The 14446-nt window shown below is 40.8% G+C and overlaps 1 protein-coding gene across 1 annotated transcript in view; it reads left to right on the forward strand.

Moving 5' to 3' along the window:
* The window catches only part of DAPK1 (death associated protein kinase 1), a 100320-nt gene that overhangs the window by 68099 nt on the left and 17775 nt on the right, over positions 1-14446 (forward strand). Inside the window, exon 18 of the mRNA XM_007939089.2 lies at positions 13064-13252. Within this exon, the coding sequence (XP_007937280.2) occupies positions 13064-13252 (189 nt within the window). The remainder of the gene's footprint in view (positions 1-13063; positions 13253-14446) is intronic.

The raw sequence follows: 14446 nt of genomic DNA on the forward strand, positions 1-14446 counted from the left end.
CTATGAGTCAGAATCGAATCAACAGCAGTGAGTTTGTTCTTTGGTTTGAGTCACACCTTAGTCCTCAAAGTGACATCTTTGCTTTTGAACACTTTGAAGAGGTCTTTTACAGCAGACTTGTCCAGTGCAGTACCTCATTTGATTTCTTGACTGCTATTTCCATGGGCATTGATCCCCAAGTAAAATGAAACCCTTGACAACTTCAATATTTTCTTCCTTTATCATGATATGCGTTCTTGGTCCATTTGTGAGGATTTCTGTTTTCCTTATGTCAAGGTGTGATCCATATGAAATACCTAGAATAGGCAAATGTATGGAGACCAAAATCTGGTCACCAGGGGCTGAGGGAGGTAGGAGTTATTGCTCAAAGAAAACTGAGTGTCTATTTAGGGTGATGAAAAACTTTTGGAAATAGATAATGGATAATTAATATCACGGAATTGTACACTTAAAAATGTAAAATGGAAAACTTTTTTGTTTCATATAAACCAAAAAAATCAAACTCATTGCTGTTGAGTCAATCCCAACTCATAGCAACTTCTCCTTGGGTTTCTGAGGTGGTATCACCATGGAAGTAGACTGCCCAATCTTCCCTTCTGAGGAGTGGCTGGTGGGTTTGAACCACCAGCCATCTGGTGAGCAGTCAAATGCCTTAAGCACTATGCCACCAGAGCTTCCTTTTGTTTAATATAAGTATATACATATATATAACTAAACCCACAGCCATCGAATCAATTCTGACTCATAGCGACCCCTCCTTGGGTTTCTGAGGTGGTAAATCTTTATGGAAGTAGATTGCCCAGTCTTCCTTCTTGGGGTCGCTGGCGGATTTGAACCACCAGAGTGTTGTTCTCTCTTTCTCTTTCTCTCTCTGTGTGTCTGTTTCTATCTTACCACAATGAAATGTAAAATGAAAAGGGCATCAGTAACAAAAATTGGGGAAACACCATACCTGCTCATTACAAAGTCCATTAGGGGTTTTGAAAGATTTCGTCCATTCACATGGACCCTTGCTGGGAAGAGGCTTTGCTGCTTTCCCCCACCGTCTACAGACAGGATTGTCAGGTTCACCACAGGGGGTGTCAGGATTCTCACTCAGAACCACAGTGCTGCTTTTCATACTGCAAAGCAGAAGTGCTCGCAGTGAGCAGGAGAAAACCATCTCAAGCGTTATTTCTCCTGGACCCCCTTTAAGTGAGGGCATTTGCTTTTGAGAAAAATAGAGCTCTTCGGGGATTTTCCTAAACAATGTTAATGCTGTAGCTTTGTGCTCAGATTCATTTTCTGCATATTTACAAAAGCATCATATCTGTTTCCTAGGTTGAAAACAAATGTGTTAAAGTATGTGTTTCTATGTAATTCATTTCTCCGTGAGAAAGAATGTCTGTGGGGCGTAAGTCATAGGTAGAGAGTTGACTGAGATTACCGTACCCCTTTCAATGTTTTTTCTCTGAAAACAAGCAGAAGAATTGATAGTTGAGCAATAAACAATAACCAAAACTGGATTTATAATATAATAATATGATTATAATATTTCTAATACTTCCTGCTAATATTGGTTAAACTAACTATGTACCAGGGCCCAGGCAAAATATGGTACATATGACACTTCATTTAACCCACAGAGCAGCCTTCTGGTGTGTCTTTACCACTGTTTTACTGAAGCCATAAGGGGGCCACATAAGCTGCCCAGTGTCACACAGCAGGCAAGTAAGGGCATATCTGGGTCCTGGGCCAGTGCTTCTACTCAGACACTTGTAACTGCCTGCGGTAGTGTTTTTGTGACATGGTTTCCATTTTCCACTGTAATTCTGCCCCCATTTGAGGATGTAGAATGAGTTGCACATTCTCTGAAGCCAAGAGTTTTCCATATTTAATGATGAAGTCCAGCTTCTGTCTAGGGACCAGGCGGTAGGTTACATTGGCGGTAGGCTCCTCTAGCAGTTCCTGGTGTCCCGTAGAGGGAGTCAGCTGTCCCCTATTGTTGGTTAAGGTCACTCCAGTCTGCAGATCTGTGGGAGAGGGGAGGAGCTAGTGAGATGGGAGTGCTCAGAACCAAAAAATCAAACACAGAAAACCCAGTAGGTCAGTTATGCTTGTGGAGTGTGTGTGTATGTGTGTATGGATATGGGGTGTATTTGTGTGTGTGAATGTATGTGGTGTGTGTTGGGGAATGTGGGGGGGTGGGGGTGGTATGTGTGTTGTATGGGGATGGGTGGGGGGAGTGGTGTGTGTATGTGTTTGGTGGGGGGTGTTGTATGTATGTAGTGTGTGGAGAGGTATATGTGTGGTGGGGAGTGATATGTGGGGGGGGGTGCAGTAACCATTTGCACCCCCCAGGGACTTTGGAAAAGCCAAGCCTGGCCCAAATATAAGGCACCAGCTGGCTTTGTCAATGAATATTGAGTCCCTTGACCTCAGGTGCAGCAAGGGGAATGGATGGACCAGGATCCTACTTTCCCAGGGTGTGTCCTCCAGGGAAGGGGGCTTTGGTTCCACAAACAGCAGCATCTCACAGTGGCACTGCCAGTGCCTGGCAGGCTATGCTCTTTTACCTCCCAGGCCAAGGCTTCCAACTCTACAACCTGTCATCGAGTTAGCAGTCCTTTTTCCTTTCTATGGGAGAGATGCCCACATTTATATCCTTTAGACAGCAGCAAGTTTGTTTACCATTAGACCTTTAACCTTCTGCAGTTGATGTTCTCCTGGGGAAAAAATTCTGCAGGCTGAAGTCAGAGCTGCCCCACCAGGGGACAGGACTATGTGTCTTGTGTCCTTGGTGTCCCCTACTCACTGCACTAATCAACCACTTCCCTGCATCCTTTCACACATAGCGTCCACTGGGTTATCAGAGCAGGCATAGAAGTAGGTGGGTTACATTATTCCTATTTGACAAAGATTCTGTGCCCCAAAGGTATGAAGTGACTTGGCCAAGGACAACAAGACAAATGCTGTCTTCTGAGCAGGATACTGGAGGATCCCGGGCTCACACATTGGCTTGACAGTCTTAGATCCCCACAAGTGACTCTCTGGCAGCTGAAGCCACATGTCTGCACACCGGCAACTACCCTGCTTCCAATGAATCTGGAACAACTCGATTGGTGTGTGGCTGGCCATATATCACTTGAGGCCCGAGGCTGTTGAGTTGTAGTTCTGCCTTATGAAGGAAGGTATCCAACAATGCCGTTGAGGACTTGAAGAGGTAGTTGTCTCTTCTCACCAGTTGTTGTTGTTGTTATGTGCCATCGAGTCAGACCCGACTCATAGCAACCCCTCCTTGGGTTTCCGATGATCACTATGGAAGTAGATTGCCCAACCTTCCTTCCGAGGAGTGGCTGGTGGGTTTGAACCGCCAGCCTTCTGGTTAGCAGTCAAGTGCCTTAGCCACTACGCTACCAGAGCTCCTCTTCTCACCAGAGAGGGAGACTCTTCCCAAAACCAAACCAAACCTACTGCCATGGGGTCAATTCCGACTCATAACAACCCAGAGTGGAACTGTCCCATAGGGTTTCCAAGGCTATACGTCTTTACAGAAGCAGTCTGCCAGATCTTTCTCCTGCAGAGCATCTAGTGGGTTCTAACAGCTGACCTTTTAGGTTGCTGCTGAGCACTTTAACCACTGTACCACCTGGGCTCCCTAGAATCTTCCCACCATGGCACAAAAGTGAGTTCTCCAACAGAGTCTGCCACTTTTTACCATGAGGGGGCAGTAGCTAGCAAATAAGTGTTTCTTCTGTTACGTCAGTGTTTTCCTTATGAAATTATTACTTTAATAATACTGTATGCAAACCCTTTTCTTACACTTCATCCTGCCGATGAAAACTACCACCAAGGTGCAGGAATGACTGTCACCCCTGGCAGATACAAGCCACAATGTCACTAAACAAGGTTTGCTCCTGACAGATAGGTTTCATGGTACAAGAAAATGGGAAAATCCGTTCTTAGAAACCCTATAGCTTTTATCTTTTAATTTTATTGTGCTAATAGATATAGATATAAAACAAACAAAACAAAATGAACTCACTGCCGTTAAGTCGGTTCCAACTCATAGCGACCCTCCTTTTGTTTTTAAGGCAGTCTCTCTACGGAAGCAGATCATCCAGTTTTCCTTCTGAGGAGTGGCTGGTGGGTTTGAACTGCCAGCCTTCTGGTTAGCAGTCGGATGCTTTGGTCACTACACCACCAGAGCTTCTGGATACAGATATTAAAAAAAAAAAAATGTCATGTGAACTATCTTCTAACAATTTGGTGATGTTAATTATATTCACAATGTTGTACAACCATCCTCAGTATCCATTTCCAAAAATTTTTCATCACTCCAAAACAGAAACTCAATATCCCTTCAGTAGTGACTCCCATTTCCCCTCCCTCCAGTTTCTTGGAACCACTAATCTTCTTTTGTCTTTAAGCTGTGCCTCTTCTAAATACTTCATATACATGGGATCATAGGATATTTGTCTTTTGGAATCAGATTTGGTTCATTCAGTATAATGTTTTCAGGTCCATCCATGTCATAGCATGTATCACAACTTCATTTTTCTTTGTGGCTGAATAGTATTCCACTGCATGTATATATCACATCTTGTTTATCCATTCATCTGTTGATGGACACTTGGTGTTGTTTCCACATTTTGACTAGTGTGAATCCCATAGCTTTTGTTAGACTTAGATTAACGATCTGCAGAGAAGTACAGTAAAGTGTTGACCATGTTGTCAGTGAGAATGGAATCATTTTGCTTTCTTCTTTGCATTTCTATGTTTGCCGAGTTTCTACTTTTATAATCAGAATACACACACACACACACATCATTGTTGTTGTTGTTATGTGCTGTCAAGTCGGACCAGACTCATAGAGATCCCTCCTTGGGTTTCCGAGACAGTATCACTACGGAAGTGGATTGCCCAACCTTCCTTCATTGTTAGGTCCTGTTAAGTCGATTTCGACTCATAATGACCCCTTGTAACAGAGCAGAATTGCCCCCATAAGGTTACCTAGCATAAGGTTTATGGTAAGGTTTATGGGAGCAGATTGCCAGGTCTTTCTCCTACAGAACCCCTGAGTAGATTCGAACCACCAACCTTTGACTAATAGCCAAGTGCCACTAGAACTCCTTTATATATGTGTGTATATGTATATTTAAGAATAACCCCTCTCCAAGTCATTGTCCTTTCTCTTTTCCTTTTACCTACCCCCTACCCTTATTCTGGAAGCTCTGGTGGCATAGTGCCTAAGGCATTTGACTGCTAACCAGAAGGCTGGCGCTTCAAACCCATCAGCCACTCGTGGGAAAGAAGATTGGGCCATCTGACTTCGTAATGATACCGCCTTGGAAGCCCAAGGAGGGGTTGCTATGAGTCGTATCCGACTCGATAGCAGTGAGTTTGGTTTTTTGGTACCCTTATTCTAATGATCGTGAACATTTCTTCATGTGTTTCTTGGCCACCTGAATAGCCTCTTTGGTGAAGTGTCTATTCATGTTTTCTGCCCATTTTTGAATTGGATTATTTGTCTTTTTGTTGCTGAGGTGTTGGAGTTTTCTATAAATTTTAGAGATAAGTCCCTTGTCAGGTATGTCATTGCCAAATATTTTTTCTCAATCTGTATGTTCTCTTTTGACTCTTTTGGAGGAGTCTTTGGAAGCACATGAAAATTTAATTTTTAGAAGAGCCCATTCATCTAGTTTATCTTCTGCTGTTTGTGCATTTTGGGTTATGCTTAATAGTCTATTTATGCCATATATTAGGGCCCCTAAATTTGCCCCTAGTTTTTCCTGGAGGAACTTTATAGTTTTTGGTTTCACATTTAAGTCTTTGATCCATCTGGAGTTATTTTTGTGTATGGTGTGAGGGATAGATCTTGTTTCATTTTTCTGTAAATGGATATCCAGTTTTGCCAGCACCATTTATTAGACAGACAGTCTCATCCCCATTTAATGGATTTCTGCCCTTTGTCAAAGACCAGCTGACTATAGGTCAGTGGATCTATTTCTGGGTTCTCAATTCTATTCCATTGGTCTATGTGTCTGTCATTATAGCAATACCAGGCAGTTTTGATTACTGTGGCTGAATAGTAGGTTTTGAGATCCAGCAGTGTGAGACATCCTACTTTGTTCTTCTTTAATAGTGCTTTGCTTATCCGAGGTCTCTTTCCTTTCCATATAAAGTTAGAGATTTTTTTTTTCCATATCCTTAAAGAATATTGATGAGATTTGGATTGGGATTGCATTGAATATATAGATTACTTTGGGTAGGATTGACATTTTCACAATGTTCATTCTTCTTATCCATGAGCATGGTATGTTCTTTCATTTATGTAGCTCTCTTATGGTTTCTTGAAGTAGTCTTTTGTAGTTTTCTTTGCACAAGTCTTTTGTGTCCCTGGTAAGATTTATTCTCGAGTATTTTTTTTGTTTTGTTTTTTTGGTAGCTATTGTAAATGGTATTGATTTCCTTATTTCTTTTTCAGCATTCTCTTTGCTGGTGTAGAGGAATCCAACTGATTTTTGTGTGTTTATCTTGTATCCTGCCACTGTGCTAAATTTCTCAATTAGTTCCAGTAATTTTTTTGCTGAGTCTCTTGGGTTTTCTAGGTTTAGGATAGTATCATCAGCAAATAGGGATAGTTTGATTTCTTCCTTACCAATTTGGATGCCTTTGATTTCCCTTTCTTGCCTTATGGCCCTGGCTAGAACTTCTAGTACAATGTTGAATAGGAGTAGTGACAGGGCATCCTTGATTGTTTCCTGTTCACGAGGGGAATGGTTTCAGTCTCTCCCCATTGAGAATAATGTTGGCTGTTGGTTTTGCATATATGCCCTTTATTATGTTGAGGAATGTCCCTTCTATTCCTTTTTTGCTGAGAGTTTTGATCAGGAATGGGTGTTGGATTTTATCAAATGCCTTTTCTGCATCGATTGATATGATCATGTGGTTCTTTTTCTTTGTTTTATTTATGTGATGGAATGATGTTGATTGTTTTTCTAATGTTGAACTGTCCTTGCATACCTGATATGAACCCCACTTGGTCATAATGAAGGAGCTATGATGGCATAGTGCCTAAAACATTTGACTGCTAACCAGAAGGCTGGCAGTTCAAACCCACCAGCCACTCCTTAGAAGGAAGGTTGCGCAATCTACTTTTGTAGTGATACCACCTCAGAAACCCACAGAGCATTGCCATGAGTCGGATCCGACTCAATGGCAGTGAGTTTGGTTTTGCTTTTGGTTAGGTCATAATGAATTTTTTTTTTTTTAATACACCGTTGGAGTCTGTTAGCTAGGATTTTGTTGAAGATTTTTGCATCTATATTCATGAGGGATATTGGTCTGTAGTTTTCCTTTTTAGTGATGTCTTTCCTGGTTTTGGTATCAAGGTTATGCTTGCTTTATAGAATGAATTTGGAAGGATTCCATCCTTTTCTGTGTTTTGGAATAGTTTGAGTAGAATTGGTGTCAGTTCTTCTCTGAATGTTTGGTAGAATTCTCCAGTGAAACCATCTGGGCCAAGACTTTTTTTCTTGGTATTTTATATGACCTGTTCATTTTCCCCTTTTGTTATGGATCCATTCAAGTTTTCCACCTCAGTCTGTGTTAGTTTAGGTAAATAGTGTTTTTCTAGAAATCTGCCCTTTTCTTTCAGATTTTCAAATATGTTGGAGTATAGTTCTTCATAATACTCTGATATTATCCTTTTTATTTCAGTTGGTTCTATTGTGATGCAGCTCTTTTTGTTTCTTATTCATGTTATTTGTATTCTCTCCCTCTTTCTTTTGTTAAGTTTGCCAGTGGTTTTGTCAGTATTATTAATCTTTTCAAAAAACCAATTTCTAGTCTTGTTGATTTTTTCCTATTGTCTTTCTATTTTCTGTTTCATTGATTTCTGCTCGAATCTTTATTATTTCCTTTTTTCCGGTGACAGTAGGCTTTTCTTGCTGCTCTTCTTCTAATTGTTGGAGGTGTTAGTTTAAAGTGTTGATTTTGGCTCGTTCTTTTTTGATGTGTGCATTTATTGCTATAAATTGGCCTCTCATCACTGCTTTTGCTGTGTCCCAAAGATTTTGGTATGTTGTGCTTCCATTCTTGTTTGAGTCAAGGAATTTTTTTATTTCATTTTTTATTTCTTCTATTACTCAGTCATTCTTAAGGAGGGTGCTTTTCCATTTCCATGGAGTGCTCTTTTTCTTTTGGTCTTCCTATTGTTGATTTCTAAATTAATAGCATTATGATCTGAGAAGATGCTTTGCAGTATTTCAGTGTTTTGAAATTTATTAAGGCTTGCTTTGTGGCCTAACATAGGGTCTATCCTGGAGAATGTTCCATGTGCACTGGAAAAGAGTGTATATTGTGCTGTTGTTGAGTGAAGTGCTCTGTAGATGTCTATGAGGTCATAGTGGATTCTATTGTTCAGCTTTTCTATGTCTTTGTTGAGTTTCTTTCCAGTTGTTCTATCTTTCACTGAAAGTGGTATATTAAAGTCTCCCACTATGACTGTGAAGTCATCTATTTGGCTTTTCAACTCTTTTAAAGTCCATTTATGTATTTTGGGGCTCTTTCATTGGGTCCATAGATATTTATTATGGTTATATTTTCTTATTCAATTGATCCTTTAATCATTATATGGTGTCTTTCTTTGTCTCTTAGGGTGTTTTTTGTCTTAAAGTAAATTTTGATCAGAAATTAGTATTGCCACTCCTGCTCTTTTTTGGTTGCCATTTGCTTGATATATCTTTTTCCAACCTTTGAATTTTAGTCTATTTTTGTCTTTGTCTCTAAGTTGTGTTTCTTGTAGACAGCATATTGATGGGTTATGTTTTCATATCCAGTCTGCAACTCTCCATCTCATGAGTGATGCATTTAATCCATTTACATTCAGGGTAATTATTGACAAGTATGAATTGGCTGCTGTCATTTTGTTATATATTTTTTCATGGTGTTCCTTGTTTCTCTGTTTCATATAATTTTCTTTGCTGAGCCTATTTTGTTTATGAATCATGTTATCATTTCCTTTGTTGTTATTGTTTTGGTATTTGCTAAATATTTGTGTTTGTCCTCTTTTTTATTGTGATGTGAATGTTTATCATTTTTCTTTGATTTATAATTTTCTCCCCAGATTTAAAACAGTCAGTTCTATCTTGCAACTCTCTTGACTTCCTCAACATTTAGTTCTATACCTACACTATTTTTTCCCTCTTTTTGTTTGGTAGTTGTCCTCATTTGTCAACTGATGTCTCTGGTTCCCTGTTTGCAATCTTGTAAGCTTATTTTACTTTGGATACTTCCATAGCTGTGTTGGTTCCTGGTTATGTAATCTTGTGTATTAATGGTCAGTTGTTGTTTGCTCTCAATGGTTTTCTGTTCAAAGGACTCCCTTTAGTATCTTTTGTAAGGTTTTTCTTTTAAAAAATTCACTTAATTTCTGCTTATCTGCAAATCTCCTAATTTCACCATCATATTTGAGGGACAGTTTTGCTGGGTATATATTTCTTGGTTGGAATTTTTTCTCTTTCAGGGTTTTATATATACCACCCTATTACCTTCTCACCTGCATGTTTTCTTCTGAGAAGTCAGAGCTTAGTCTTATTGGTTGCCCTTTGTAGGTAACTTTTCATTTGCCCTGTGCTGCTCTCAGAATTCTTTCTTTGTCTTTGGTTTTGGTGAGTTTGATGATGATAAGTCTTGGTGATTTTCTTTTGGAATCTACCCTATTTGGGGTTCGTTGGACTTCCTGAATGGATATATTCTTGTCTTTCATCACCTAAGGGAAATTATTTTCCAACAAATCTTGGAAATTTTTCTTTGTGTTTTTCTTTTTCTGTTCCTGTCCTGAAATTCCAATTACACATAGGTTATTCCTTTTGATGATATTCCACATGAATCTTAGGCTTTCTTCATTTTGTTTTGCTCTTTTTTCTGATTGCTCCCTTTCCAAAGAAGTATTCAGATATTTGTCTTCAATCTCATTAATTCTGTCTTCTTTGATTCAATTCTACTCCTTTGCCTTTTCAATGTGTTATCTATTTCTGAAAATTTAGTATTAATCTTCTGGATTTCTATCTGTAGATTTTTTATCATTTCTGATTTTTTTTTTTTTTTTTTTGTCATTTTGTTCTTGTATTTTCTTCCAAAATTGTTCCAGGGTTTTTTTTGTCTGTGTTTTCCTTAAGTTTCTCCTCCTTATCCCCTCCTTTGGGTATTTCCCATTATCCACAGCCCCAATCTTAAATCGTTGATCTTTGAATAAGGGATTACTTTTCTGTTGGGATAACTAATTTAAAAAGTCAAATTGCCCAAGCAAAATGGTCATTTCTTTAGCACTTTTCAGTATCTGTCATGATTAATTGTGGACCAAAGATACTCCGTGGTGCATTCAGCTAATTGGTCCTCTCCCCCTACATGCATCCATTCACCAGGTGCTTATTGAGCACCAGCTATGGGCATTTCAGTTGTCCAATGTTGCTGTAACACAAATACCACAAGTGGATGGCTTTAAGAACAGAAATTTATGCCATCACAGTTCAGAAGGCTAGAAGTCTGACTCCAGGACATGGCTCTACAGAGAGTTTCTCCCTTATCTATTTCAGCTTCTAGTAGCTGTGTAATTCTTATAGATGCATCTGTCTCCCTCACCTGTCTTCCTCTTCTCCCTGTGTGTCACTGTCTAATCTCTTCTTTTTATAACTCAGAAGTGATTAGATTTAGAACCCACCCTACTCAGATATGATTGATTAACATAAAAAATGAAACTTATTTTCAAACAGGATTACATCAACAGGTGCAGGGCTTAGGCTTCCAACACATATTTTGGCAAGACACAATTCAATTCAATAATAAAAGCCCAGGCCTTGAGTCAATGGACTGAACAAGATAGACTAGCTTCTTCCCTTGCAAAGCATGCAGTCTGCCAGAGAGCCAGGTTGCCCACAAGCCATTGCCATGCTGAGTAAATACAGGCTTTAGTCCCATAATGCAGGGCCTCCAACTATGCTATTCAGCCACCACTCTCAAAAGTGCCACCATTATTATTTATACAATATTTTCTTTATATGGAATCACTTTTTTTATTTACTAATATATATTGACTTGAAAATGTAGCTATTAATATCATTATCGTAAATAGAAAACTAGTACCACTTGCCATAAGTGAAAATAAAAGCATTCAGCAGCAATGTATTTAAAATCTAGCTGTATACTGTTGTCCACTCTCTCTTCAGTAAGAGGAAAGATTAGCAAGTTTGAAGAGATGCTAAAGACTTAATACCACAAATTGAGACTTGCCTTAGGGGAAATTTTTAAAGAAATAACTTTCTCAGTGTGAGACTTGGCGTTATTTCATGCTATGACCTTCTCTTGTCTGCAATCATTTTTCTTTCCACTTGAAGCAGACTTTCACATGGGAGTGGGACTCCCCTATACCAGTCTAATCCTGGCAGGAGAATTCACCCAAGAGACTTTGATGAAAGAAGTCACAGAGTTCTGGGCATCCCATTTAAAGGAACATGCCAGGGATGGAGAAGCACCAGAGACTATAACAGAAGGGAGCCATTACCTCCCATCTTAGCTTTCTAGTGCTGCTGTAACAAACACTACCACAAGTGGGTAGCGTTAAGAACAGGAATTTAGTTTCTCACAATTTGAAGGTTACAAGTTCAAATCCGGGTCTCGGCTTATTGATTCCTTCTGTATCTTCTCTCCTAGTTTCTGATATCTGCTGGCATTTCTTCCTGTTCCTTTGCTTGCAGGTGGTTCTTCACACCATACCTGTCTTCCCCTTATGTGTGTATCTGTGTCTGTTCTGTTTATTTTATATAATTCCTCACAGGAATAATTAGGTTTAAGACCCACCCTACACTAGTATTATGACCTCATTCATACAATAAAAGAAAGCCTCTACTTCCAAACAGGCTCACATTCACAGGTACAAGTGTTAGGGCTTCAACATAAATTTTGGGCAGGCACATTCTATTCCATAGCACCTTCCCTAGGGCTGAAAGGACAAGAGGAAGAAATGGTTCTACTGAAAAAGCTGGAGCTCTGGGGAGAAGATAATCGGACGGCGCAAGAGTCATGTTATCGTTAGCTGCCGTCGAGTCAGCTCCAACTCATGGTGGCCTTATGCACAACAGAACAAAACATTGCTCAGTCCTACATCATTGTCTGGAGCTCTGGTGGCATAGTGCCTAAGGCATTTGACTGCTAACCAGAAGGCTGGTGGTTCAAACCCTCCAGCCACTCCTCAGAAGGAAGATTGGGCAATAATCTACTTCCTCAGTGATACTGCCTTGGAAACCCAAGGAGAGGTCACTATGAGTCGGGATCATTGTCATAATCACCAGCATGTTTGAGTCCATCAGTGTGGCTATTTTGCTGATGCATTTCCCAGCCCTCATTGGCCCTCTATTTCACATGACACCCTCCTCTAGCAACTGATCCTTCCTGAAGGCATGGCCACAGCTAGCAAGTTAGATAATATTCTGTTGTGCTACCTAAAGTTCTCAATGATTGATTTTGGGAAGTAGATCACCAGACCTTTCTTCCTGGTCTGTCTGAGTCTGGAAGCTCTACTGAAACCTGTGACCCTGCTGGTATTTGACATACTGGTGCCATAGCTTCTAGCATCACAGCAATACATAAGCCACCACAGTTCGACAAATGGACAGAGGGGTGGTGGAAAGTCATAGAAAAACAAGCGTCTTACCAGAGAAGCCGGAAGTGAGCAGGGGAGAAATACCCTGACCTTTTTCTCCTCCCACCCTGTCCAATGCCTCCCATTGGTTAACCTCCATAAAAAAACAAATAGCAGAGAAGCTTGGGAGGTGAAGTCCATAGAGATCAGCCTTTCAAGACACAGAGTAAGGCAGGGGAGGGATATGGGAAGGTAGAGCAAACAGATCAAATTCACACAGCATGGCACACAGCACACACATCCTCACCCAACCTGACCCACGAGTGGGGATGGAGTGGAGCATGTTCCAGAAAATGGAAAGCTTGTGGCCAGAGCCTGGGGGAGAGTAAGCATGTATGCTGCCATATACAAGGTGTGACTTCCTTCCTTTCTGGCCTGCAGTCTCCGTGAGCATCAACAACCTATACCCTGGGTGCGAAAACGTGAGTGTGAGGAGCCGCAGCATGATGTTCGAGCCAGGGCTCACCAAAGGGATGCTGGAGGTATTTGTGGCCCCACCCCACCACCCACACTGCTCCACCGATGACCAGTCCACTAAGGCTATCGACATCCAGAATGCGTATTTGAACGGTACGCATGCATATAGGCATGTACATTCGTGTGTATTTGTGTGTGTGTGTCTCTGTGTGTGTGTGTATGACCAAATGATGGGCCATCCATACCAGAGGGGAAGGGCCTCCAGTTTCCCTTTCCACAGGGCTATAAATCACTCCCTAAAGGGAACTGGTCCCAGATGGTGTCTGTCATTTCCATGCAAAAGATGGAAGAATTCCCAATGCACACTGATATGGGAGTGGCCCAGGATTTCAGTGCAGCTAGTTCATACCCATAACAAGTAAAACTAAGCACTATGGTCTCCCTACCAGGAAAAACAAACTTAGATGTCATAGAGTCCACTCGGACTCATGGTGACCCACATGTCAGAGTAGAACTGTGCTCTGCAGTTTTCATTGGCTAACTCTGAAAGAGATCACCAGGCCTTTCTTCCAAGGTGCCTCTGGATGGACTCGAACTTCAAACCTTTCACTTATCAGCCAAGAGTGTTAACTATTCATGCCACCCAGTGACTGCATAGATAGAGAGAGGAATAGAGTAATATATATCTATATTTAGGAAAATAGATGAGCAGATCCAGAGACAGTAGATTTATAGATATATGGCTGCTCTAACAAATTTGAGAGATGGTAGATACATCAGGTATGATGCAGGGATGAAGAGTCAGGGAGGTCATGAACAGTAACCAGGTTTATTATACTCAGTTTCCAGAGACAGGGAGGCATAGCACGCCATGATGCAGGGCCACACAGGGATTGCACCCAGGGACAAGGTAACAACAAGCTGGAGTTGTAGGAAAGAACCTATGTATGGAAGCAGGGTGGGTTCGCTAGGTTTTCCAGGCTTCCTGGAGACTGGGCCCTTTGAATGACTCTGCAGGCTCCAGTGCATAGGAGCTGTCATAGTTGTTAGGTACCTATCTTGAGGCAATTAGGACGTTGCAAAGTGGCCCAGGAATGTGAGACCCTGATAAGGGGAGTGGTTGGAGAATGGACTTAATCAACTATTCAAGACAGTGAACAAACCGGCCGCCAGCCAGGGCCTCAAAACTGTGCCAAGATAGTTCTTTAAGAAATGATATTGCAATCGATAAAAAGATATGAATATGGAAATAGACACAGAGATACATGACCCTGGGTGGCGTAGATGGTTTGCACTGAGCTGCTAACCTAAATGGTTGTTTGAACCTGCTCAGCGGTGCTGCAGAAG

Source organism: Orycteropus afer, unplaced genomic scaffold (genome assembly GCF_000298275.1).
Source record: "Orycteropus afer afer isolate SDZICR_OR568_19922 unplaced genomic scaffold, OryAfe1.0 scaffold00005, whole genome shotgun sequence".
Classification (NCBI taxonomy): Eukaryota; Metazoa; Chordata; class Mammalia; order Tubulidentata; family Orycteropodidae; genus Orycteropus; species Orycteropus afer.